Source organism: Salvelinus sp. IW2-2015, linkage group LG4q.2 (assembly GCF_002910315.2).
Source record: "Salvelinus sp. IW2-2015 linkage group LG4q.2, ASM291031v2, whole genome shotgun sequence".
NCBI classification, from domain to species: Eukaryota; Metazoa; Chordata; class Actinopteri; order Salmoniformes; family Salmonidae; genus Salvelinus; species Salvelinus sp. IW2-2015.
In genome coordinates, this window is record NC_036843.1 from 10,748,158 (window position 1) to 10,771,303 (window position 23,146).

The 23,146-nt window shown below is 43.3% G+C and overlaps 1 protein-coding gene and 3 pseudogenes across 2 annotated transcripts; 2 read left to right on the forward strand and 2 right to left on the reverse strand.

Moving 5' to 3' along the window:
- Window positions 1-228: 228 nt before the first annotated feature.
- LOC111963296 (rab9 effector protein with kelch motifs) lies at window positions 229-4,227 on the forward strand. 2 transcript variants are annotated; one of them, XM_023986635.2, is made up of 13 exons: window positions 231-607; window positions 751-927; window positions 1,005-1,110; window positions 1,314-1,427; window positions 1,560-1,676; window positions 1,771-1,939; window positions 2,028-2,150; window positions 2,286-2,473; window positions 2,579-2,775; window positions 2,903-2,994; window positions 3,085-3,139; window positions 3,408-3,505; window positions 3,613-4,227. In XM_023986635.2, exons 1-13 carry the CDS (start codon window positions 546-548, stop codon window positions 3,837-3,839), a joined length of 1,725 nt encoding a protein of 574 aa, XP_023842403.1. In that variant the 5' UTR covers window positions 231-545; the 3' UTR covers window positions 3,840-4,227. The 2 variants fall into 2 exon arrangements, with proteins under 2 accessions (XP_023842404.1, XP_023842403.1); XM_023986636.2 differs by lacking the exon at window positions 751-927 and having other exon boundaries at window positions 229-607.
- Window positions 4,228-4,598: 371 nt separating this feature from the next.
- Window positions 4,599-8,017, reverse strand: LOC111963297 (maleylacetoacetate isomerase-like; annotated as a pseudogene).
- An 8,047-nt stretch (window positions 8,018-16,064) lies between these two features.
- LOC111962972 (methylmalonate-semialdehyde/malonate-semialdehyde dehydrogenase [acylating], mitochondrial-like) lies at window positions 16,065-19,476 on the forward strand (annotated as a pseudogene).
- A 632-nt stretch (window positions 19,477-20,108) lies between these two features.
- LOC139027625 (basal body-orientation factor 1-like) overlaps window positions 20,109-23,146 on the reverse strand; it is an 8,995-nt pseudogene continuing 5,957 nt past the window's right edge.

The window sequence follows — 23,146 nt, forward strand, 5'->3', positions numbered from 1 at the left end:
TTTATTTTGTTTTGTTATCCTGCAACTGCTGAAATGACAGAATCAGTTGGATAAACTGAATTGTTTAACTCGTTCTGAAGATAGAGAACATTACATAAATGCTATAGGATTTGATCATTAGAGCTGACCTATCTCACACATACAGTTTAAGGCCTATGCTCTTATGGGAGTTTGTCCCATGATTCTCCATTAAGAACAATCATGAGGGAGTTGATGTAAGTATAACACAGCTGATGAAACATCCATCAACAGTTTTATTTTGAGCTGTTCCAAAAAGTAATCAGATGAGGATAGAACATGGTCACACGACAGCAGGGTAAAGTCGGCCCGCATAATGGTGAAGATTTGGACTGGGTTGAGACTAAACTGACCCTAGATCTGTGCACACTGCAACCCAATAGAGCCGATAACAGGTGCGCAGTTTATAAATTACACGCCACTTTCACTTGCACTGGCGCTGGCGAGCGATTTGTCCTGGTGATATTGGTTCAATCTTCGTTAACGCAAATCTGCAATTTTGCTGATTCACTTCGGAGCAAATCAACATGGGACGGCTAAATTTTTTCGTCCTCTGGTCGTTAAACGATGCACCCCGTCAGTTTATCAGGTAGTTATCAGGTATTTCGTTGTTGAAATTTTGAAAGTGGGCACGCAGCAACTCCCAATTTGAGCCATCGTTATTCATTACAGACATGCCCAATCTTCATCCTTGTAGTTCACAGCATAAATGTTTGTCCGTAATTATTGCAGCAAATCCAATCGCCAGTGCCACCAAGTCCATGTTCCATTGCCACTTCCCAAACAACTTGTTGTATTCAGTCTTGGGGAATGGCGGTTCTTATCAAGCGAGACAACCATTTCAGTTGATGTTCTGGTTAGCCAGGACGTGAAACCGCAGAGGATTGGTACATTGTCAGACCAGACAAGGTACATTAGGCCTACATGCATTCTAATTAATAACAATTGCAAAAATGCATACAAGGTCTATATTGCTTGTTTTAAAGATGCTTGACTTGGGAGGGAGATTGGAATGCTGACCTTGTCCAAGAGGCAACAGAGAAAGGGAGGAGAGGAGTATATGGGAAGGTTTTGCTCACTGTTTGTGGAGAGGTATGGTTTCCAGCGTTTTTATTCTGTACATTTTCAATATTGTTATTGTGACAGGTGTCACTTTATTGTGACATCTCACATTATAAATTAAATACTGACCAGATACTATATTCGTCTTTGCAAAGGATTCTGGAATGATTAATAACAGCCTACATAATGTACCAGTGTCTTAAATAATGTTATTCAACTCTTTCCTCAAAAAGAATGAAGCCAGTTTCATCAGCAATACTCCACCTGTGCCAAGAAAACACTCCAGCCCAGTCGCGCACAACAGCCATCTCTCCCATACTCTGCTCAACAACTCTGGGAGTCAGAGGGTAAATTGCAGGGTTATCCACTAGTTAGTAGACCTGTCACTACACTCTTGATTTTGAGGCATTTTTCTGGTCTACACTGTCATTAAAATTGTAGTTCAGTGAGACAGAAATCAAATGTATCACTCTTTGCAGATTACAACCCCCAACTCATCACATCTAGGAGACAGCATTTGCTATGCCGAACTCAAAGCTAACAAGACAGAAATCAATGATTCCATTTTGTCTGAGAAACCCTGTATTTCGCTTACGGTAGGGCTCATGCTTGAGTAAGAACCTTTCCAAGTAGAGAGTGGTGTGGCGGGAGAAATTGAACCGGTCTCTTTCATCTTAATGGTATTTGAAGGATAAGACCCCCAGACGGACGGTGATTGGGAAGAGGGGTCGCATCGCATGGAGCCCTGAAATTATTCCTCAGGAGCACACTGGTCGAGCATCTAGCCCCCAAAAAATAAAGCTATCTAGAGAGAACAGTGTTGAGAAGACTGGAATGAAGAAGACCAACTGCAGAGCAGGTTACAGAATTCGCCATGAAATGATTTGTTTATTTCAAATAGCAGCTATTCTGCTGAATGAAAAACATGAAGGATATTTTGTTTTCAGTTTGCCCATCAAAGCGCTGGAGTCACACCATGTGTCTGAGTGATCCTGAGACGGCCATTGTCATTGGAGGAGAAGCTTCTGACCAGACTCACTGCGAGGACTCCCTATGGAAACTGGAGATAGGTGAGATGAGTTGCCCATTTTAATAACTTGTATAAAACAATTTGGAGCCAAAATGTAAATATTTGTTACCTGGCATCTTGAAATGCCCAGCACACATTTAATTGATCAAATTGATTGTCAACGTTATCTTCTCAGACAATGATTTTTGGTTCCCAATGAACTCCTCCACCTCTGGACCTGTCCCACCGTGTGCCCATGGCCACTCTGCAACCTATGACCCTGATTCCAAGGTCGTCTACGTGTACGGTGGCCTGAGGGAGGGCCAGCGCTACAGCGACCTCTATATCCTCAACACTCTAACCTGGAAGTGGAAGCTTGTCACAGTGAGTGTCCTGTCCAGTGCCACTTGTAACTTTATAGTTTAATTGACCTTAAGGACCTTCAAATGAAAAGTTTGAATTTCTCTCTTGTGGAAATTCATCTTCTAGGCAAGAGGTGATATCCCCATGTTGGCCTACCACTCTGCAACTATCTATAAGAAAGAACTCTTTGTTTTTGGGGGGGTTCACCCAAGCCGCTGTCCTGGAGGCAAAGTCTGCAGTAATGCTCTGTACATTTTTAACCCAGAGTTTGAGCTCTGGTACCAACCCATCGTCGAGGGGGACCGACCTCTACCTAGGTTTGGGTCAGTGTTCCTTGATTGTATTTCTGTAGACAAGGCATTGGGCTATTAGAATATTTCACTTACTGTATCTAACCATTACAGGACGACAGTGCTTATTTAATAAACACATTTTGTGTTTACATTACAGGCACACAACCACGCTTTTGTCCAACCAGTTGCTCATTTTTGGTGGCAGGAAGACTGCAACCTACCTAAACGACCTCCACATTTTGGATCTTGGTAAGGCACTGACAGTGGTAATGTGGAGTACTCTATAAAAAGCTAGTTGCCACGATCTTCAAATGTAATTTTCTTAATTTTTGGCAAAAGGCTTCATGGAGTACACAGCTGTGAAATATGAGAACATGCCACCACTGCCTCGAGGGTGAGAACATATACAAATCAAACCTTGTAAAATATAAACACAATGCCCATCTGACATTTTTCGTATTTCAGATATCTAGGACATCAACAAGTATTTGCCGTGATGAAAAATGTCTATATTGCCACACAGACCAATATTGCGACCATTTAATTCTATGCCATTTGTTTAATCTGATATTTATTGCTTAGTATCTGTAAACAACAAGGATGTATATTTGTGTAGAAATTCCTTTTTACTAAGTTAAAGTTGCCCTATCATCTTTGGTCAGATATCATGCAGCACTGCCAGTATCAGACAACAGGATGCTGGTCAGTGGCGGTTGCAGTGCTGTTGGAGCCCTGCAGGATGTTCATATCTTCAACACGGGTGAGTACACACTCACCAAGGCCTATCATTTTTTTTCAAGAAGGTTGATGGTAATCCAGCCTCTTTCATTTGCTCTGAATAAAAATGCCTGTCTTGGTTATTTTCAGACACCAGTATGTGGCAGTCAGTGGTCTCCCCTCTGCTCTGCGCCAGGCCTCGTGCCGGACACAGTGTGATCAATCTGGGAGGCTCTATCATCTCAGATGCTGATAAACAGAAGCAGGGGGAGTATGCCAACATCCACTGCACCGTCTTGGTGTTTGGGGGCTCTGACTGCGCTGGGACCTTCTACAATAACACAATGAAGTGCACAGTGGAGATCCCTGTAGAATAAGAGACTGGATCTTAAGGGGGAGACGATTACGACCTTATTGGGAAATAAGGAAAATAAATTGACCTTTTATCCCTGTATCTGGTTTACACATTCTAAATAATATGAATGTGCCATGGGCAGAAATCGTACAGGGACTTTTGAGTCCTTGGTATTTTCTGTTCTGCGTAAAGGCTCTGTTACGTTAGGCTTAGATTTCATCAAGTCTTCAGTTACAGTTTTATTGTGGCTGCTTAAGGCCCCTTTGTTTGCTCTGTGCTGTAGTCGTGTCTGATCAGCTTTTTTCCCTGGGGGGGCTGATTGTTAGTTATGGTGCAAGTGATGCCTTTTTATCCCATTGTGGTGTTTCACATTATGGGTCGTGACCCATTTGTTTTAAGTGGCATTTTTCCCATTGAGAAGATGGTATACACATCAGATCTGACAAGCAATCTCTTCTGTTTTTAAATATTTTCTCATCAATGTGTGTTATCACATGGTAGAGCTGAAATCAATTTTCTGTTTTATTTGAATTTAAGTTAGCTGAACTTCAGCTTTTTTACAAAACCGATTATTTAACAAAGTGCAGACAGCCAGTTTCACATTCCATAAACTTCTACAGTAACATGAAGGATCAACAGAGCGCTAGTATGGTACTTGGGAATTTGTACAGTAAATGTTTTTTTAAATTATTTAATACATCACTATTTGTTCATGTGTTTACATTTTGTATTGCTTCCCTTAACAAATCCACTTTGGTCAGCATTGGCATATTTTGTGTAGATGGGTGAATGTACTGTTTCTTAGAGGGTAAATATGAATATTAAAATAATGAAACTTCATCATACAAGTAATAGATTGTCTTTGGTTTCAATCGCATTAAATAAGACAAAGGCATTTTATAGAAGCAGTCAATGATGGTGGCACTACTGGCTCCCTTAGACATCAGAGGGGTTCTCATGTACATATTTCAGCAGGTGTGTCTAGTTGGCAGGACGGATGACTCTCTTTGAAAGCATCTACCTTCAGTAAGGTTTCGTTTAGCCTTTTGATAGTTGGGAACTGATCAACATCCACTTTGAACCTGTTGGGCAAATGTACAAGTCATGTGGGTTGTATGTTCAGTGATGAATCGGTCTCATACTGTGGTGTTCTTCTGTAACAATTCTGAATGACTGGTTGCCTTACCGTTCAGCATTATAGACTTGAGGGACGAGACAGATGTCTGCCATGGAAATCTAAAAGGTAAACATGGTTAGTTCAAGAATTCCTAAACTTGAAGAGAGGTCTACTGTGTTTTGATGTGATGAGTGTCCCCTCACCTCGTCCTCTACACAGTACTTGCCAGCTGTCTCTTTCAGAATGGGCTCCAGGGCTGAAAGACACAGGGACATTAAATCAGGACTGGAATGGTTGTCTAGAGCGATACTGGTATTGTATGTAAGGCTATTTTTACCCACCTTCAAAACCTCTTTGGATGAAATGATGCGCCCACTGCACCTTCTCGGCTCCTATCTTCTGTAGCACGTACAAATTCTGAAATACAAATTATCAGACGTGACTGAGTAGCTCTACAGTCATCATTGTTGCAATGGCAATTCAAACACATGATGTCCATACAGTAAACAAAGTTTGTTTTGCAAACTTGGTCAGATCTGCAGTGGACTGTGTGCCTTCAATTGGTTATACAGTGGGGCAAAAAAGTATTTAGTCAGCCACCAATTGTGCAAGTTCTCCCACTTAAAAAGATGAGAGAGGCCTGTAATTTTCATCATAGGTACACTTCAACTATGACAGACAAAATGAGYAYAAYAAATCCAGAAAATCACATTGTAGGATTTTTAATGAATTTATTTGCAAATTATGGTGGAAAATAAGTATTTGGTCAATAACAAAAGTTTATCTCAATACTTTGTTATATACCCTTTGTTGGCAATGACAGGTCAAACGTTTTCTGTAAGTCTTCACAAGGTTTTCACACACTGTTGCTGGTATTTTGGCCCATTCCTCCATGCAGATCTCCTCTAGAGCAGTGATGTTTTGGGGCTGTTGCTGGGCAACACGGACTTTCAACTCCCTCCAAAGATTTTCTATGGGGTTGAGATCTGGAGACTGGCTAGGCCACTCCAGGACCTTGAAATGCAAAGTGTTCTTTGGATGCAACTCAGCATTCTTTGTCCTCCAAACACGACGAGTTGAGTTTTTACCAACAAGTTATATTTTGGTTTCATCTGACCATATGACATTCTCCCAATCTTCTTCTGGATCATCCAAATGCTCTCTAGCAAACTTCAGACGGGCCTGGACATGTACTGGCTTAAGCAGGGGGACACATCTGGCACTGCAGGATTTGAGTCCCTGGCGGCGTAGTGTGTTACTGATGGTAGGCTTTGTAACGTTGGTCCCAGCTCTCTGCAGGTCATTCACTAGGTCCCCCCYTGTGGTTCTGGGATTTTTGCTCACCGTTCTTGTGATCATTTTGACCCCACGGGGTGAGATCTTGCGTGGAGCCCCAGATCGAGGGAGATTATGAGAAATGTATGAGAAATGTGTTCCATTTCCTAATAATTGCTCCCACAGTTGATTTCTTCAAACCAAGCTGCTTACCTATTGCAGATTCAGTCTTCCCAGCCTGGTGCAGGTCTACAATTTTGTTTCTGGTGTCCTTTGACAGCTCTTTGGTGTTGGCCATAGTGGAGTTTGGAGTGTGACTGTTTGAGGTTGTGGACAGGTGTCTTTTATACTGATAACAAGTTCAAACAGGTGCCATTAATACAGGTAACGAGTGGAGGACAGAGGAGCCTCTTAAAGAAGAAGTTACAGGTCTGTGAGAGCCAGAAATCTTGCTTGTTTGTAGGTGACCAAATACTTATTTTCCACCATAATTTGCAAATAAATAAATTAAAAATCCTACAATGTGATTTTCTGGATTTTTTTCCTCATTTTGTCTGTCATAGTTGAAGTGTACCTATGATGAAAATTACAGGCCTCATCTTTTTAAGTGGGAGAACTTGCACAATTGGTGGCTGACTAAATACTTTTTTGCCCCACTGTACTTGTCTCTTGTTTATCCACTTTCTTTGTGCTGTAATTCACTTACCTGCACAGGCTGGATCCCAGAGGCGATAAGGTCAGAGATCATGCGCACCTGGGCACGTTTCTTTGGGTCTGCAGGGAGAAGCCTGTGTCCTGTTCTGGTCTCCTCAATGTATTGGATCACTGCCAGTTGAGGGTAAGTGGATTAGTCTTGTCAATGTTACATTTGGGAAATTTGGAGTTAGATTTAAGTTGTATTTGAACTTTTATCAGAAGTACATCACTGTTGAAACACTGACATACCAATAACATCATTGGACTCACCGACTGTGACAGCGTGATGCCATCAATTTGAACAGCATAAACTTGTTGCATAGGGTTTAACCCCTTGTATTGTTCTGTAAACTGATGTGTACAGTATGAGAACATATTTTACAACATTGATGTTCAATACCTCTACCTAAAAACAAAAGCGTGAGGAAGTTACCTGCTGACCCCCATCTTTGATAAGATTGACTGGGACTTGGTCAAATTCAATACCTTTCAGAGCAAAAGCTGGAAGAAGCAACGTAGGTTATTTATTTACCGTGTCAAAAGGAATTGCCACTTTTCTTATGCTGTAAAGTACGCAGAGATGTGGACTATACATAGTCAAAGGGTACTTACCGATTCCAACCCTCCAAGAGCACGAACTCCTAAAATACCCATGAATAATGGGCTAAAGGAAAGAAAAGTACATCAGTGCACGTGATACGTCATTTTCTCATATCTTACTTAACATTCCTCATTGATTCACCTTGGTTTGATTTGCCATAGTATTCAGACAGATCAGGCGTTTAACTACTGCAAATTCTGTTACTCCAGAATGATAACGAAAACAACTGTGTTCCTTGCAGCCAATAGAAGAATGTGCTCCCAAATACCCTCCTCCCTGGTTTTTGTCTATGACTAAGCACTTTCCCAGCATCTTCAATTAATTCCACGTTTCAGTGTCTAGTACTGAAACGTTGTGAGACAAGTGAGAGACGCATTGCAGGTTATAAGGGGTAGGTAGGCTAGAGACAGTAGACAAACTATTACTTTGTTGTGCATTTAACAGCGGATGTGGCATTACATGTCACAGAATACTTCGATGACAGCTTATTATGCGGTTTTGCGCAATACTGCAAGATGGAAACGTTAACTATATTATGCAGATTATATAAATTCCCCCGTGTTTCATAAAATTAGCGCCAACTAATTGTACATTTGTAGGTACTTTTCCTATATAGCATAGGCGACCACATCATAGAGATAGGTAGAGGACTCGTTTTTGTAGCTGTGCAACTATAGCGTCTGTGACATGTGTAGCGCCATTGATGCTATTTCGATTTTAAAGTAATACATTTTATTCTTCATGATAGGCTGAATCCTCCCAATGACCTGGTTGGACAAGACTCCAACAGGGTCACCAGGAGGGATCAGCCAACAAAAGTAGAAGTTCCACCCAGTTGACTACATTTAAAATGGTGGAAGCCCTGAGTGGCGCTGCACATTCTAATATAGCCTTTTGGCCACTAGAGACCTCTATCATTATCTTTGGACCATATTCAGCTATTGTCTGTGGTGGACCATAAATAACCCAGTCGAGTTGTCAAAAAGACGGATCTGCGCTTTATAAATGTTTTCTAAAAAGTTGGTTCGTCTATAATTTTACATAGAGATTGGCTAATACAATTGTAATTTCAGCCAATAAGGTTCATATTTTTGTGGGAGGTGTTCTACGCCAATAAGTGATCAGCTATTTCCAGATTCCTCCCTCTGTCGATGTAGGTGATGGATTAAATTTGAAGGGTGTTTCTGCTGACACTGCTGGCCGGGGACATAGTTCGGGGATAGATCGAGCAATAAACACATTTTCATCATGGCATGGACTGTATCGAGATCACTGTTGAAAGAAAGGTGTAAGAAATCATGTTATAATGCTTTACCCTCAAGTTAATGACGACTAAATGCTTTTGATAGGTTTCACTTTGTTTACAAAATTATAGATGTCGTGGCTTGGTGCTTGTCTTGTTATCGACTATTCCGTAGGTCACTTTTAGGAAGCATTCCTCCTTAGAAATGGGTACCAAACCAACCTCCTACTATTCATTTTTTTTAAAGTGCTTATCATATCCGCTGCCTGTCAAGGTTTGCAGCTATATTTTATTTTAATTTCACATTTTATTTAACCAGGTCGGCCAGTTGAGAACAAGTTCTCATTTACAACTGCGACCTGGTCAAGATAAAGCAAAGCAGTGCAACACAAACAACAACACAGAGTTACAAATGGAATAAACAAGCGTACAGTCAATAACACAATAGAAAAATGTACAGTGTGTGCAAATGTAGTAAGATTAGGGAGGTAAGCAATAAATAGGCCATAGTGGCGAAATAATTAAAATGTAGCATTAACACTGGAGTGATAGATGTGCAAATGATGATGTGCAAGTATAGATACTGGGGTGCAAAAGAGCAAAAAAAATATGGGGATGAGGTAGTTGGGTGGGCTAATAACAGATGGGCTGTGTACAGGTGCAGTGATCAGTAAGTTGCTCTGACAACTGATGCTTAAAGTTAGTGAGGGAGATATGTCTCCAGCTTCAGTGATTTAATTTTTTTTGCAATTCGTTCCAGTCATTGGCAGCCAAAGTAGGTGGCTTTGGGGATGACCAGTGAAATATACCTGCTGGAGCGTGTGCTACAGGTGGGTGTTGCTATGGTGATGAGTGAGCTGAGATAAGGTGAGGCTTTACCTAGCAAAGATTTATAAATGACATAGAGCCAGTGGGTTTGGTCGACGAATATGTAGCGTGGGCCAGCCAACGAGAGCATTCAGGTCGCAGTGGTGGGTAGTATATGGGGCTTTGGTGACAAAATGGATGGCACTGTGATAGACTACATCCAATTTGCTGAGTAGAGTGTTGGAGGCTATTTTGTAAATGACATCGCCGAAGTCAAGGATCGGTAGGATAGTCAGTTTTACGAGGGTATGTTTGGCAGCATGAGTGAAGGAGGCTCTGTTGCGAAATAGGAAGCCGATTCTAGATTTCATTTTGGATAAGCATCTCCAAATGTGAGTTTGGAAGGAGAGTTTACAGTCTAACCAGACACCTAGGTATTTGTAGTTGTCCACATATTCTAAGTCAGAACCGTACAAAGTAGTGATGCTAGTCGGGCGGGCGGGTGCGGGCAGCAATCGGTTGAAGAGCATGCATTTAGTTTTACTAGCATTTAAGAGCAGTTGAAGGCCACGGAAGGAGTGTTGTATGGCATTCAAGCTCATTTAGTGGTTTGTTAACACAGTGTCCACAGAAGGGCCAGATGTATACAGAATGGTGTCGTCTGCATAGAGGTCAATCAGAGAATCACCAGCAGCAAGAGCGACATCATTGATATATATACAGAGAAAAGAGTCGGCCCGAGAATTGAACCCTGTGGCACCCCCATAGAGACTGCCAGAGGTCCGGACAACAGGCCCTCGATTTGACACACTCAACTCTGTCTGAGAAGTAGTTGGTGAACCAGGTGATGCAGTCATTTTAGAAACCAAGGCTATTGAGTCTGCCGATAAGAATGCGGTGATTACCAGAGTCGAAAACCTTGGCCAGGTCGATGAAGACGGCTGCACAGTACTGTCTTTTATCGAGGACGGTTATGGTATCGTTTAGGACCTTGAGCATGGCTGAGGTGCACCCATGACCAGCTCGGAAACCAGATTGCATAGTGGAGAAGGTACGGTGGGATTCGAAATGGTCCGTGATCTGTTTGTTAACTTGGCTTTCGAAGACTTTAGAAAGGCAGGGCAGGATGGATATAGGTCTGTAACAGTTTGGGTCTAGAGTGTCTCCCCCTTTGATGAGGGGGATGACTGCGGCAGCTTTCCAATCTTTAGGGATCTCAGACGATACGAGAGGTTGAACAGGCTAGTAATAGGGGTTGCAACAATTTCTGTGGATCATTTTAGAAAGAGGGTCCAGATTGTCTAGCCCAGCAGATTTGTAGGGGTCCAGATTTTGTAGATCTTTCAGAACATCAGCTATCTGGATTTGGGTGGAGAAGCGGGGCGGGGGGTGCAGAGCTGTTGGTAGGGGTAGCCAGGTGGAAAGCATGGCCGGCCGTAGAAAAATGATTATTGTAGATTTATCGGTGGTGAGTGTTTCCTAGTCTCAGTGCAGTGGGCAGCTGGGAGGAGGTGCTCTTATTCTCCATGGACTTTACAGTGTCCCAAAACGGTTTGGAATTAGTGCTACATGATGCAAATTTCTGTTTGAAAAAGCTTGCCTTTCCTAACTTTCCTGAAAAGTTGCATATCGTGGGAGCTATTTGATGCTAATGCAGTACGCTACAGGATGTTTTTGTGCTGGTCAAGGGCAGTCAGGTCTGGAGTGAACCAAGGGCTATATCTGTTCTTAGTTCTACGTTTTTTTGAATGGGGCATGCTTATTTAAGATGGTGAGGAAAGCACTTTTAAGGAACAACCAGGCATCCTCTACTGACGGGATGAGGTATGACTCCCATGTGTGCTGTACAGCTAAATTGTCTAATTCATACATTTTTAGCTTTTAGTAATCCATCTAAAAATCGCTGTGAAATTGACCCCAACATTCACCTTTATGTCCCAGTTGCACTTCTATGACATTCCGGATTGCCGTAGTTGTACATTAATCCCGTCCTAACATGAGGCCTGGAAGTAAAAATTATATTTGCTTTTGTCACATACACCGGACAGTGCAGTGAAATGTTGTTTTACAGTAGAGGTGTCAAACTCATTCCTTGGAGGGCCTAGTGTCTGCAGGTTTTTATTTTTTTCCTTTCAATTAAGCCCTAGAAGACCAGGAACTTGGGGAGTTCCTTACTAATTAGTGACCATAATTCATAAATCAAGTACAAGGGAGGAGCGAAGACCCTCATACATTTGGCCCTCCATGATATGAGTTTGACACCTGTGTTTTACAGGGTCTGGCCATAACAGTACGGTGCACCTGGAGCAAGTGCCTTGTTCAAGGACACATAGACAGATTTTTCACCTTGTCAGCTTGGGTATCAGAACCACCCCCAATGAGGTAGTAGGCCTAGTGCATCTACTTTGCTTCTAATGCTATATAGCTGAGAGTTGAAATGATACTATTCACAATAAATGCATGAACTCATTATTGCATGAACGCGTTATTATTATTTGTATCAATTGCTAACCTCTTGCTTTCTACCAGGAGGTTGGGCGCATGTTACTCCTCCTCAGTGGTGAATTAATAACATAAATAATACTTTTAGAATAAACTCTTCATTATAGTGGTTGTACAAATATTAATTTTCACAAAGTCTGCTGCCTCAGTTTGTATGATGGCAATTTGCATATACTCCAGAATGTTATGAAGAGTGATCAGATGAATTGCAATGAATTGCAAAGTCCCACTTTGCCATGCAAATGAACTGAATCCCCCCAAAAACATTTCCACTGCATTTCAGCCCTGCCACAAAAGGACCAGCTGACATCATGTCAGTGATTTCTCGTTAACACAGGTGTGAGTGTTGACGAGGACAAGGCTGGAGATCACTGTCATGCTGATTGAGTTCGAATAACAGACTGGAAGCTTCAAAAGGAGGGTGGTGCTTGGAATCATTGTTCTTCCTCTGTCAACCATGGTTACCTGCAAGGAAACACGTGCCGTCATCATTGCTTTGCACAAAAAGGGCTTCACAGGCAAGGATATTGCTGCCAGTAAGATTGCACCTAAATCACCATGTTATTCGGAATCATCAAGAACTTCAAGGAGAGCGGTTCAATTGTTGTGAAGAAGGCTTCAGGGCGCCCAAGAAAGTCCAGCAAGCGCCAGGACTGTCTCCTAAAGTTGATTCAGCTGCGGGATCGGGCACCACCAGTACAGAGCTTGCTCAGGAATAGCAGCAGGCAGGTGTGAGTGCATCTGCACGCACAGTGAGGCGAAGACTTATGGAGGATGGCCTGGTGTCAAGAAGGGCAGCAAAGAAGCCACTTCTCTCCAGGAAAAACATCAGGGATAGACTGATATTCTGCAAAAGGTACAGGGATTGGACTGCTGAGTACTGGGGTAAAGTCATTTTCTCTGATGAATCCCCTTTCCGATTGTTTGGGGCATCCGAAAAAAGCTTGTCCCAGAAGACAAGGTTGAGCGCTACCATCAGTCCTGTGTCATGCCAACAGTAAAGCATCCTGAGACCATTCATGTGTTGTGTTGCTTCTCAGCCAAGGGAGTGGGCTCACTCACACTTTTGCCTAAGAACACAGCCATGAATAAAGAATGGTACCAACACATCCTCGAGAGCAACTTTCTCCCAACCATCCAGAACAGTTTGGTGACGAACAATGCCTTTTCCAGTATGATCGAGCACCTTACCATAAGGCAAAGTGATAACTAAGTGGCTCGGGGAACAAAACATCAATATTTTGGGTCCATGGCCAGGAACCTCCCCAGACCTTAATCCCATTGAGAACTTGTGGTCAATCCTCAAGAGGCGGGTGGACAAAAAAAAAAAATTCTGACGAACTCCAAGCATTGATTATGCAAGAATGGGCTGCCATCAGTCAGGATGTGGCCCAGAAGTTAATTGACAGCATGCCAGGGCGGATTGCAGAGGTCTTGAAAAAGAATGGTCAACACTGCAAATATTGACTCTTTGCATCAACTTCATGTAATTGTCAATAAAAGCCTTTGACACTTATGAAATGCTTGTAATTATACTTCAGTATTCCATAGTAACATCTGACAAAAATATCTAAAGACACTAAAGCAGCAGACTTAGTGGAAATTAATATTTGTGTCATTCTCAAAACCTTTGGCCATGACTGTATATGACAAACCGATTTAAATGTAACATGTTTACATTTCTACCCACAGCCTACCACAAAGTTTTATGATGGAACGTTTGTATTAGTAGTCTATTTTTTCATTCAGTGCAACGTACGTCACAATGCACAAACAAGACCTTGGATGGGTCTGCCGCTGCACTTTGCAGTAAGGTGCAGCTACAATGTCTGCTTAGCCGGTTAACCATAGCAGCACCCACCCGTAGCACGCACTCCAGCAGGTGTATTTCACTGGTCACCCCCAGGGCCAATTCCTCCTTTGGGTGCCTCTCCTTACAGCTCTCTGCTGCCAATGACTGGCACGAACTACAAAAATCTCTGAAACTGGAAACACTATCTCAAGCCACCCAGCTGTCAGAGCAGCTCACAGATCACTGCACCTGTACATAGCCCATCTATAAATAGCCCAAACAATTACCTCATCCCCTACTGTATTTATTTATTTTGCTCCCTTGCACCCCAGTATTTCTACTTTGCACATTCACCTACTGCAAATCTACAATTCCAGTGTTTTTAATTGCTATATTGTATTTACTTCGCACAGTGGCCTTTTTATTGCCTTTACCTCCCTTATCTCACCTCATTTGCTCACATTGTATATAGACTTGTTATTGTACTGTATTTTTGACTGTATGTTTGTTTTACTCCATGTGTAACACTGTGTTGTTGTATGTGTCGAACTGCTTTGCTTTATCTTGGCCAGGTCGCAGTTGTAAATGAGAACTTGTTCTCAACTTGCCTACCTGGTTAAACAAAGGTAAAATAAATGTAAAAAAAGAGTTAAGTGGGATTTGACTTTCAGCAATAAGAAGGTTAAGGCCCATTTACTATTATGTAAAAGAAAAGCTTGACTTTTGAGTGTACATATTGTTGTGCTGTTTTCTTGACATTTATCTCCAGTTATAATTCTCAAGCATGCTTTTGCATGAATGTTCAAAGGTCAGTTAGCTGACACTGCTCGTTTGGCCTTTTGCTTTCAGTTTGATTATCATAGAGGTTTAGAATGACTCTTGAGAGCATTCCTCTCAGACATTTCTGTAGATGGTCATCTTTTTGATGAAATGGCCCCAAATGGTGGTTTGTCAGTTGTCCGATCATAATGTGTTGAAGTTATCTGCTCAAGCTCAGCACACAGCTCATAACAGTCAAATATTTTTGTTTTATAATCAGATTGCAGTTCACCCACTAAATTATTCTTCCCTCTGACTGTCACAGGCCTCCAATGAGGTGATAGCTTGTGTCCCCAAGGCTACACAGGATGAGATGCTGGCTGCTGTGGACTCCTGCTCACACTCCTACTGCTCCTGGTCTGAAACCTCCATTTTGGCGCACCAACAAATCTTTCTGCACTATCAGCAGCTTATTAAGGACAACATTGTAAGTCTGAAACACCTCGGGGATAAGAACCTGTTCTGAAGTACAATCCAATCCTGAGTGGCGCAGCGGTTTAAGGCACTGCATCTCAGTGCAAGAGGCGTCACCATAGTACCTGGTTCGAATCCAGGCTGTATCACATCCGGCCGTGATTGGGAGTCCCATAGGGCGGCGCCAAATTGGCCCAGCGTCGCCCGGGTTTGGTCAGTGTAGGTCGTCAGTGTAAATAAGAATTTGTTCTTAACTGACTTGCCTAGTTAAATTTATATAAATAAACAGAAGCAAAGGTAAAATCTCATCATCCACGCTTCATTGCACGTTTAGCAACATGAACTTGGCACATTGTTTTTGTCATATTATGCGGTTGAAAGACTACCCCTGAATGCCCTGCCCTATCGTTTGAAACACTTATACCCTACATATTTAGCATGCCTCTATACAATTGGTTTACCCATACTGTTGCTCGGGTTGACTTTAATGCAAGTTACTCATTTTAAATTAGGAAGCTGATTTGGTGTGTGTGTTGGCTCATGGTGTGTGTGTCTTGTTACAGAAAGAGCTTGCCAGGAGCATTACTCTGGAGAAGGGCGAGACCCTGGCAGATGCAGAGGGGGATGTGTTCAGAGGATTGCATAAGTCTCATGTGCACCAGCCTTTCCGAAGGGAAATATTTGGGGATATGGTCTATAAGCTTCTTTGGATACTTGTGGTGCAGCCAAGGAAATGGTTCATCTTTCCACTAGTGACCTAGACATTGAAATAATGTAAAGAGATCTTTGGTCTATCGCTTGTGACTGTCTCCATGTGAGGGGTAGTGACACACATTCTGGGACTGACCCAGCTCTTCTCTCTCTCTGACGAACATCCACTTCCGTCTCCAGAGGTGGTAGCATTCCGCTACACCCGCAATAACATCTGTTAAATATGTGTATGTGATCAATACAATTTGTTTTGATTTGGTAAAGCACACATGCAGCATCAACTCCCTGATGCTGGGGAAGACCCTCCATCACCAAAGATGCTGCCTGCCCATCAGGCTGTGTGCCGGCATCGCCCCCTTCAACTTCCCCGCCATGATCCCTCTGTGGATGTTCCCCATTGGCATGGCGTGTGGCAACACCTACCTGCTTGAAGCCAGCCTGCATCATGCTCTTGGCCAAGGTGCTGCAGGACGCTGGGATGCTATACGGGACCCTGAACATCATCCATGGCTGGCAGGACGGTAAGACAATAGCTACATGCCCCATCACCTGCTGTTCTCTGAGATATATCTGGAGGCATTACTAATGTGATGTGAATTATTCAATTTGTCTCTCTGCTTTGATTCTCATGCATTGACGTCGTTGTTGTATTACAAAGTGCAGAGATTATGAATTGATTTTGGCTGGCCTGTCAGTGCTCAATCTAAAATAAGTCCCTGTCTTTCCCAGCTGTATACCTTATGTGATCATCCAGCCATCAGCTTTGTGGGCTCCAACCAAGCTGGAGAGTACATCTATGAGAGGGGATCCAAAAACGGCAAGAGTGTACAGTCCAACATGGCGAGTCTGACATGCATATGGTGTTTCTAGAAATAAACAGAGGGTGGCGGTGTTGTCTTAGAAACGGTTGTTGAAGGATGTCCTCTCTGCTTCTCTTCTCCAATTTGGCTGATTAGCTGTACAGCTAGAACAGGTATTGAGCCAGACAGCCATTTACACACGTTGTGGAAATTAGTCTAATATTTTTTAACACATTCACATTATCTACAAATGAAATGCACTGATGTAATGTAAAGCACTTACAATATTGTACTTTCTATTGTTTGCTCACTAAAGTTCTTTAAGAGGATGAACTTTTGAGACCATCTCTGTTTGAATCTGCGTTCAACCACATTGAAGACATGATGTGATGGGCTTTTACTTGAATTGGATCACTCTCCTTGGTATTCAAGTCAAGTGGCAGGAGGCTAAACATTTCCCCCTTATGCTCTGCTGTAGGGAGCAAAGAACCATGGTGTGGTGATGCCTGATGCCAATAAGGAGAACACTCTGAACCAGCTGGTGGGTGCGGTGTTCGGGGAACCAGAACAGCGCTGCATGGCCCTCTCCACAGCCATCCTGGTGGGCGAGGGCCTCAGCTGGCTGCCTGAACTGGTGGAATGTGCCAAGGCTCTGCGCGTTAACGCAGGTACCTCACCCTGCTCACACCTCCCACCCTATCTAGCCCTAATGGGCCCTCTGCTTAGTCCTCTTAAATCCTCCCACGCAGCCCTAACCACATCTCGCCTCTTTGCTGTACCATAACTTCAGATGGGGCTGAGCTGGAAGAGAGGGCTTGTTGAGTCACTCATGCTGCAAATTTGCGGTGGCGTTTGCGCCCAATGCTTAAGAGTAGCTCAGAGCATCAAGTCTTTGTGAAAGGAAGTTGTTGGGGAGAAGAATGAATGATGCCCCTTATTTGCAATGATATACTCTCTAATTTGTGTGGCTGCATTTAAACAGCCATTTCAGAGGGAGTGCCGCTGGGTGCCCCTCGCCCTGGCTGGGCTTTTGAGTGTTTGTGTGTGGCTGAAGGGGTATTTGTGTGAATGTGTGTGGCTGTGAGGGAGAGTTCTCACTGCAGGTTATTTTTCGGGGAACCCTCTCAGGGGACAAGGTGTGAGTGGACGTGGGGCCCCTGATCTCTCAGGCCAAGGAGAGGGTCAACAGCCTGATCCAGAGTGGGATGGATGAGGGAGCCCAGCTGCTGCTCAACGGCAGGAACGTCAAAGTCCAGGGCAATGAGAACGGCAACGTTTTTGGACCAACCATCATCGGCAATGTCACAGTAAGTTTGTGTGTGCTTGTAGATGACAAGCTGTCATGCCAAAAATTATATTAATTTCTGTGCAAATCCTGAAACTTTCATTTAATTTTCTCTTCGCCCCAGATGAAGTGCTATACTGAGGAGATCTCTGGGCCTGTTCTGGTGGTCCTGGAGGCCGAATCTTTAGATGATGCCATCAGCCCGGTCAACAATAACCCCTATGGCAACAGCACAGCTATCTTTACCACAAACGTAGCCACAGCACGCAAATACACTCATGAGGTGGACGTAGGCCAGGTGAGTGGCTGTGGACCCCTGTGTGTCCCCCTATGTCCTGGGAGAATGGAGCCATTCATATCCTTCTGCCATGTCTATACCTTAAACAAGGAGGACATCGCACCTCTGTTCTAAAACATACACTCAACAATAATTATTTTCCATGAAAAGTATAGCCTTGTTTGCTTCTGCTCTAAAATCAACTCCTCTGCCCCTCACCACCTGGCCCCATGTGGACTACAAATAGCTATAGCAAATAAAGTATGCGCCTTTTTAATCAAAACAGGGGGGCATAGAAAGACATTTTCCTGGTAGGATTATAGGAGAGAATCTTAAATTAAACTCAAAAGGGATTCCTTAGGACCTGTTAAATATTTAAAGCATAAATATGGCCCGAATTTACCCTATTTGTTTGCGGGCCTCAGCTATACCCAGTGTTTTCTCTTCACATGACGGAGAACACCGTGTAGGGCAGGCCATGTGCTGTAATCTCCTACAAACCTCGCTGTAACAAAAGCCTCATCTTTTTTCGCTCCCTCAGCCAAAAGGCTTGACTCCGGTGTCCAAAATTACTCCTGCTTTTTCAAACATTCTCAACCAACCATGAGTTTCCAGTGGCCTCAAAAACAACAGCAATGGTTTTTGGTTTGATGTAACTAATTTCATGCATTTAGTACACCTTCCTCTCCCAGAGTTACTCATCCAGTTGCTCTGATCCTGTTTTGAGTCAACAGCTTGCATTTCCAGTGCAGTAATGGAAGTTTGTGTTTTTCAGATTGGGATAAATGTTCCTATCCCTGTTCCTCTGCCCATGTTCTCCTTCACTGGCTCACAAGGTTCTTTCAGAGGAGACACCAACTTCTACGGCAAACGAGTATCAGTTGACAAGGTAAGGTTGACAAACAGGAAGTTGCGCTGGACAATTTCCACATGAAGGTTGGAGTTTCTGTGGCTGACTAGTGATGTAAACCACTCGGTCCTCTTAACTAGTGATAACTGATCAAAGCCAACTGTATTCAGTCCAGATTTTCAGCTTTGTTTAATGTTCTCAGTGATGTAATACGGTCATGATGCCACATATATAGTTACAGAGCAGCATATTATAGTTGTTTTCCCTACTTTCTACTGGGCATCCAGGTTTACACACAGATCAAAACTGTTCTTCACAATGGAAGGCAGAAGACGCCACTGTGCAAACTCCTTCAGTTTCCATGCCAACCATGGGACGCTAACTGGTCTGGAGGAAAACATTTCTCATGTCTTTTGTGAAGCAAAATGTCAAAACTACTGTGCCATTAGTTGCTTGTTATCTCAAGATTCATTCACTCACTCACTATGGATAAATAGTTTGGCTTCATTGTTGATTGACAGTACCCTTGCTCTAGGCAAGTTTCTAGTAATTATGTGTATATTAGGCTAGCAACTCCCAAGGGTTCTCACAGATCATGACGATCTATGTTACGTTTTTGGCAATAATGCAAAGTAACTGTAGGAGCTTAAACGGTGTGAAGTACTTGCATAGCTTTTCTTCTATAACGTCAGTGTTCAAAATATACTGCCTCAACAACATTATGATATTGATGAATGTGTAGCTGCCAAATGTGATGCCACTATTAATCATGGTTTCAGTTCATCTGGATCTTAGAAATGTGTGTTATGCACACATCCTGTGGTGCAGTTATTCCTGCATGTGTCAATATTTCATTACATTCAGTACAGGTTGCATTTTAATAAGAAGCTATCTGTTTTAATTGAACCCTTTATCGTTCGTCTGTCCTGACTCCTTTTAAAAAGTTAAAGTATTCCTTTTGTACGCTTTAAATTATGACGTTCAGAAAATACCACACAAACGTTTTTCACAAAACATCAACATAATTCTGGAGACTTCATTTGGAGCAGCAAAATTCTCAGACCGACCGTGACACTAACACCGCAGGGGACTGTCGGGGAGCTCATGTGTTCTGGATATCCGGCAGGGCGCTGGGGTTGGAGGGCAGGGTATACACAGGCGCCTGGGTGATGGTCGCAAGGGACGGCTCCTCTGTAATTCTGCAAGGCATATGTCATTATGTAGCAAAAAATCTACAAGGTCTGATAAATCACTGTCTCACTGCCAGTGTTTAAACATGCTCTATGGGACAGATAAATCTACCGAAGCTTTGTAATTACAAAGAGAAACCAGGACATTCTCAAGTATTGTTTTGGTGTCTTACCCGGGATCTGTGTCGTTCTGGTTCCTATCTGGGGATGCCAACAACGCCAAAGGTTGGCTCAGATTCCTGCAAAAGGAAGAGTAGATTGAAATGCTGTAGATTTTTAAAAGGAACGTTTTCCTATACTGTGGCAGCTGTTCTGTCTAGCTGTAGACTGCAGAAATTAGTCATTATGATTCATACTCTACTGGGTTTCTGTAAATTCATCCTAGGTTGCCAAATGCTCTGTTTGCAAGGCTAGACGTCAGGACAATGTTGACACCATATACATTCAGATCCCCTGCACTCAACTTGACAATCATGCTGCCAGCTGTTCCCTAACCACAGACGTTCAAAGAACTAAATAAACTCCTTGTGCACGTGAAGTGGGGCCAAGAGGCTGAAGGCAAATCGGCGTGGCCAGATGTTTGTTTCCAAGCACAGGACTCTGTGGCCGGCCCTATTTTTACTATTGTGCCCAGACTCTTTCTTCCTTCTTTTTAAGCAGCTGGACGGAAAAGAAAATTTGGTTTAAACCTAACTGATGTTTTATGGTATCCTCTTCTGCTGACAAAAGAGCTGTTTATTTGTGACTCCTTTTTAAATGTCTTAAAGTCCCTCAGACTGCAGCACGGCTCGTGCTTCTTATGGTATCACTGCGTTTTGATCTCAACTCTTTATTGTGCCAGGGGTTTTGTTTTCATGTTTAATGATTCCAAATTGATGGTATCATCTAAACTGAACGCAGTAGAAATAGAAAAGAGGGAAGCTAACAATGAGCATGTCTGCTGGCAGACAACACCGGACCCACACGATGTAGTAGCTAGCTGTTACCTTGCTTTCTGTCCTTTCATTTTGGCAGTCTAAGCTCTTTCTCCTTCTCCCACGTGAGTTCAGAGATGTCAACCTTGTTGCTCTGGAGATTTTTCCTGAAACACAAGTGTAGTGGAAAAATTGATTTTCATGTAGGAACAGTCTAGACATTATTTGTCAACTTTTGAACAGTGTACAATGTTTGTGTTTTGAATAGATGACTGCTGAATCATATACAGCTGACAAGGAGTTGCTAACAGAGAAATGGGGCAATGTACGGTAAGTGGTGGTGATGACCGCAGGCAGGCCTCACCACTTCTCAGCCTCCTCCAGGTCGGTGTAGACACTGTTGGTGCTGTGAGGGGTTTTGGGGGAGGTGTGGATTCAGGAGTACTGCTTGCCTGACCAGGCCTTACTCATCCTCCTACTGTGGGCCTCCTGCCTGTACTGCAGCGGGCAGGCCTGGATCTCATGCTTCACCTTGCCCAGGGCCTCCTGGAAGAATCATTCTAGCTCTGCGCATTGCTACACAATGCTGTGGCTGCCGCTTCACTCGCCCCATCTCCTTCTCCCGCATGGTCACCAGCTTCTGCAACTTGTCCAACTCCACTTGGCCGGCCTTGGTGCTGTCCAGGGCCCGGTGCTGTGTCTTTCAAGCTCCCCACCTTCCCCCTCAGCTCTGCTATCTCCTGGGTCCTCACCTGGGACACATTCTCCATCAGCTCACTGGTCTTCTAGGGCTGGGAAATATTGGAATGGTTGAGGGGTTAGTCTTAAAATAGGGTTGCGATCATCATATATACATATGGCTTTATATACACTGCTCAAAAAAATAAAGGGAACACTTAAACAACACAATGTAACTCCAAGTCAATCACACTTCTGTGAAATCAAACTGTCCACTTAGGAAGCACACTGATTGACAATAAATTTCACATGCTGTTGTGCAAATGAATAGACAAAAGGTGGAAATTATAGGCAATTAGCAAGACACCCCCAATAAAGGAGTGATTCTGCAGGTGGTGACACAGACCACTTCTCAGTTCTATGCTTCCTGGCTGATGTTTTGGTCACTTTTGAATGCTGGCGGTGCTTTCATTTACATTACATTTACATTTAAGTCATTTAGCAGACGCTCTTATCCAGAGCGACTTACAAATTGGTGCATTCACCTTATGATATCCAGTGGAACAACCACTTTACAATAGTGCATCTAACTCTTTTAAGGGGGGGGGGGTTAGAAGGATTACTTTATCTATCCTAGGTATTCCTTAAAGAGGTGGGGTTTCAGGTGTCTCCGGAAGGTGGTGATTGACTCGCTGACCTGGCGTCGTGAGGGAGTTTTGTTCCACATTGGGGTGCCAGAGCAGCGAACAGTTTTGACTGGGCTGAGCGGGAACTGTACTTCCTCAGAGGTAGGGAGGCGAGCAGGAGAGGTGTGAACGCAGTGCCCTTGTTTGGGTGTAGGCCTGTTCAGAGCCTGAAGTACGGAGGTGCCGTTCCTAACAGCTCCGTAGGCAAGCACCATGGTCTTGTAGCGGATGCGAGCTTCAACTGGAAGCCAGTGGAGAGAGGCGGAGGAAGCGGGGTGACGTGAGAGAACTTGGGAAGGTTGAACACCAGACGGGCTGCGGCGTTCTGGATGAGTTGTAGGGGTTTAATGGCACAGGCACAATTGTTTTTAGTTCTCTATTTCATTATGAAGAGGCCCCTCGGAGTAATGTGTGACTGTGAAGAAGGAGCTCTGCAGGGGAGTGGAGGAGATAAGACTAGTCAAACATTCCACAATAAATCAGCTTTGGGGAGTGGGCGTTAAAGATATTGTCATAATACTAATTTCACCAATGATTGAAAAAGAAGGACGTAAGGAACGAAACCTAACACATGGAAGGAGGGTTGCGCATGGAAGGGAATCGGAGGGTTGCGCATGGAAGGGAATCGGAGGGTTGCGCATGGAAGGGAATCGGAGGGTTGCGCATGGAAGG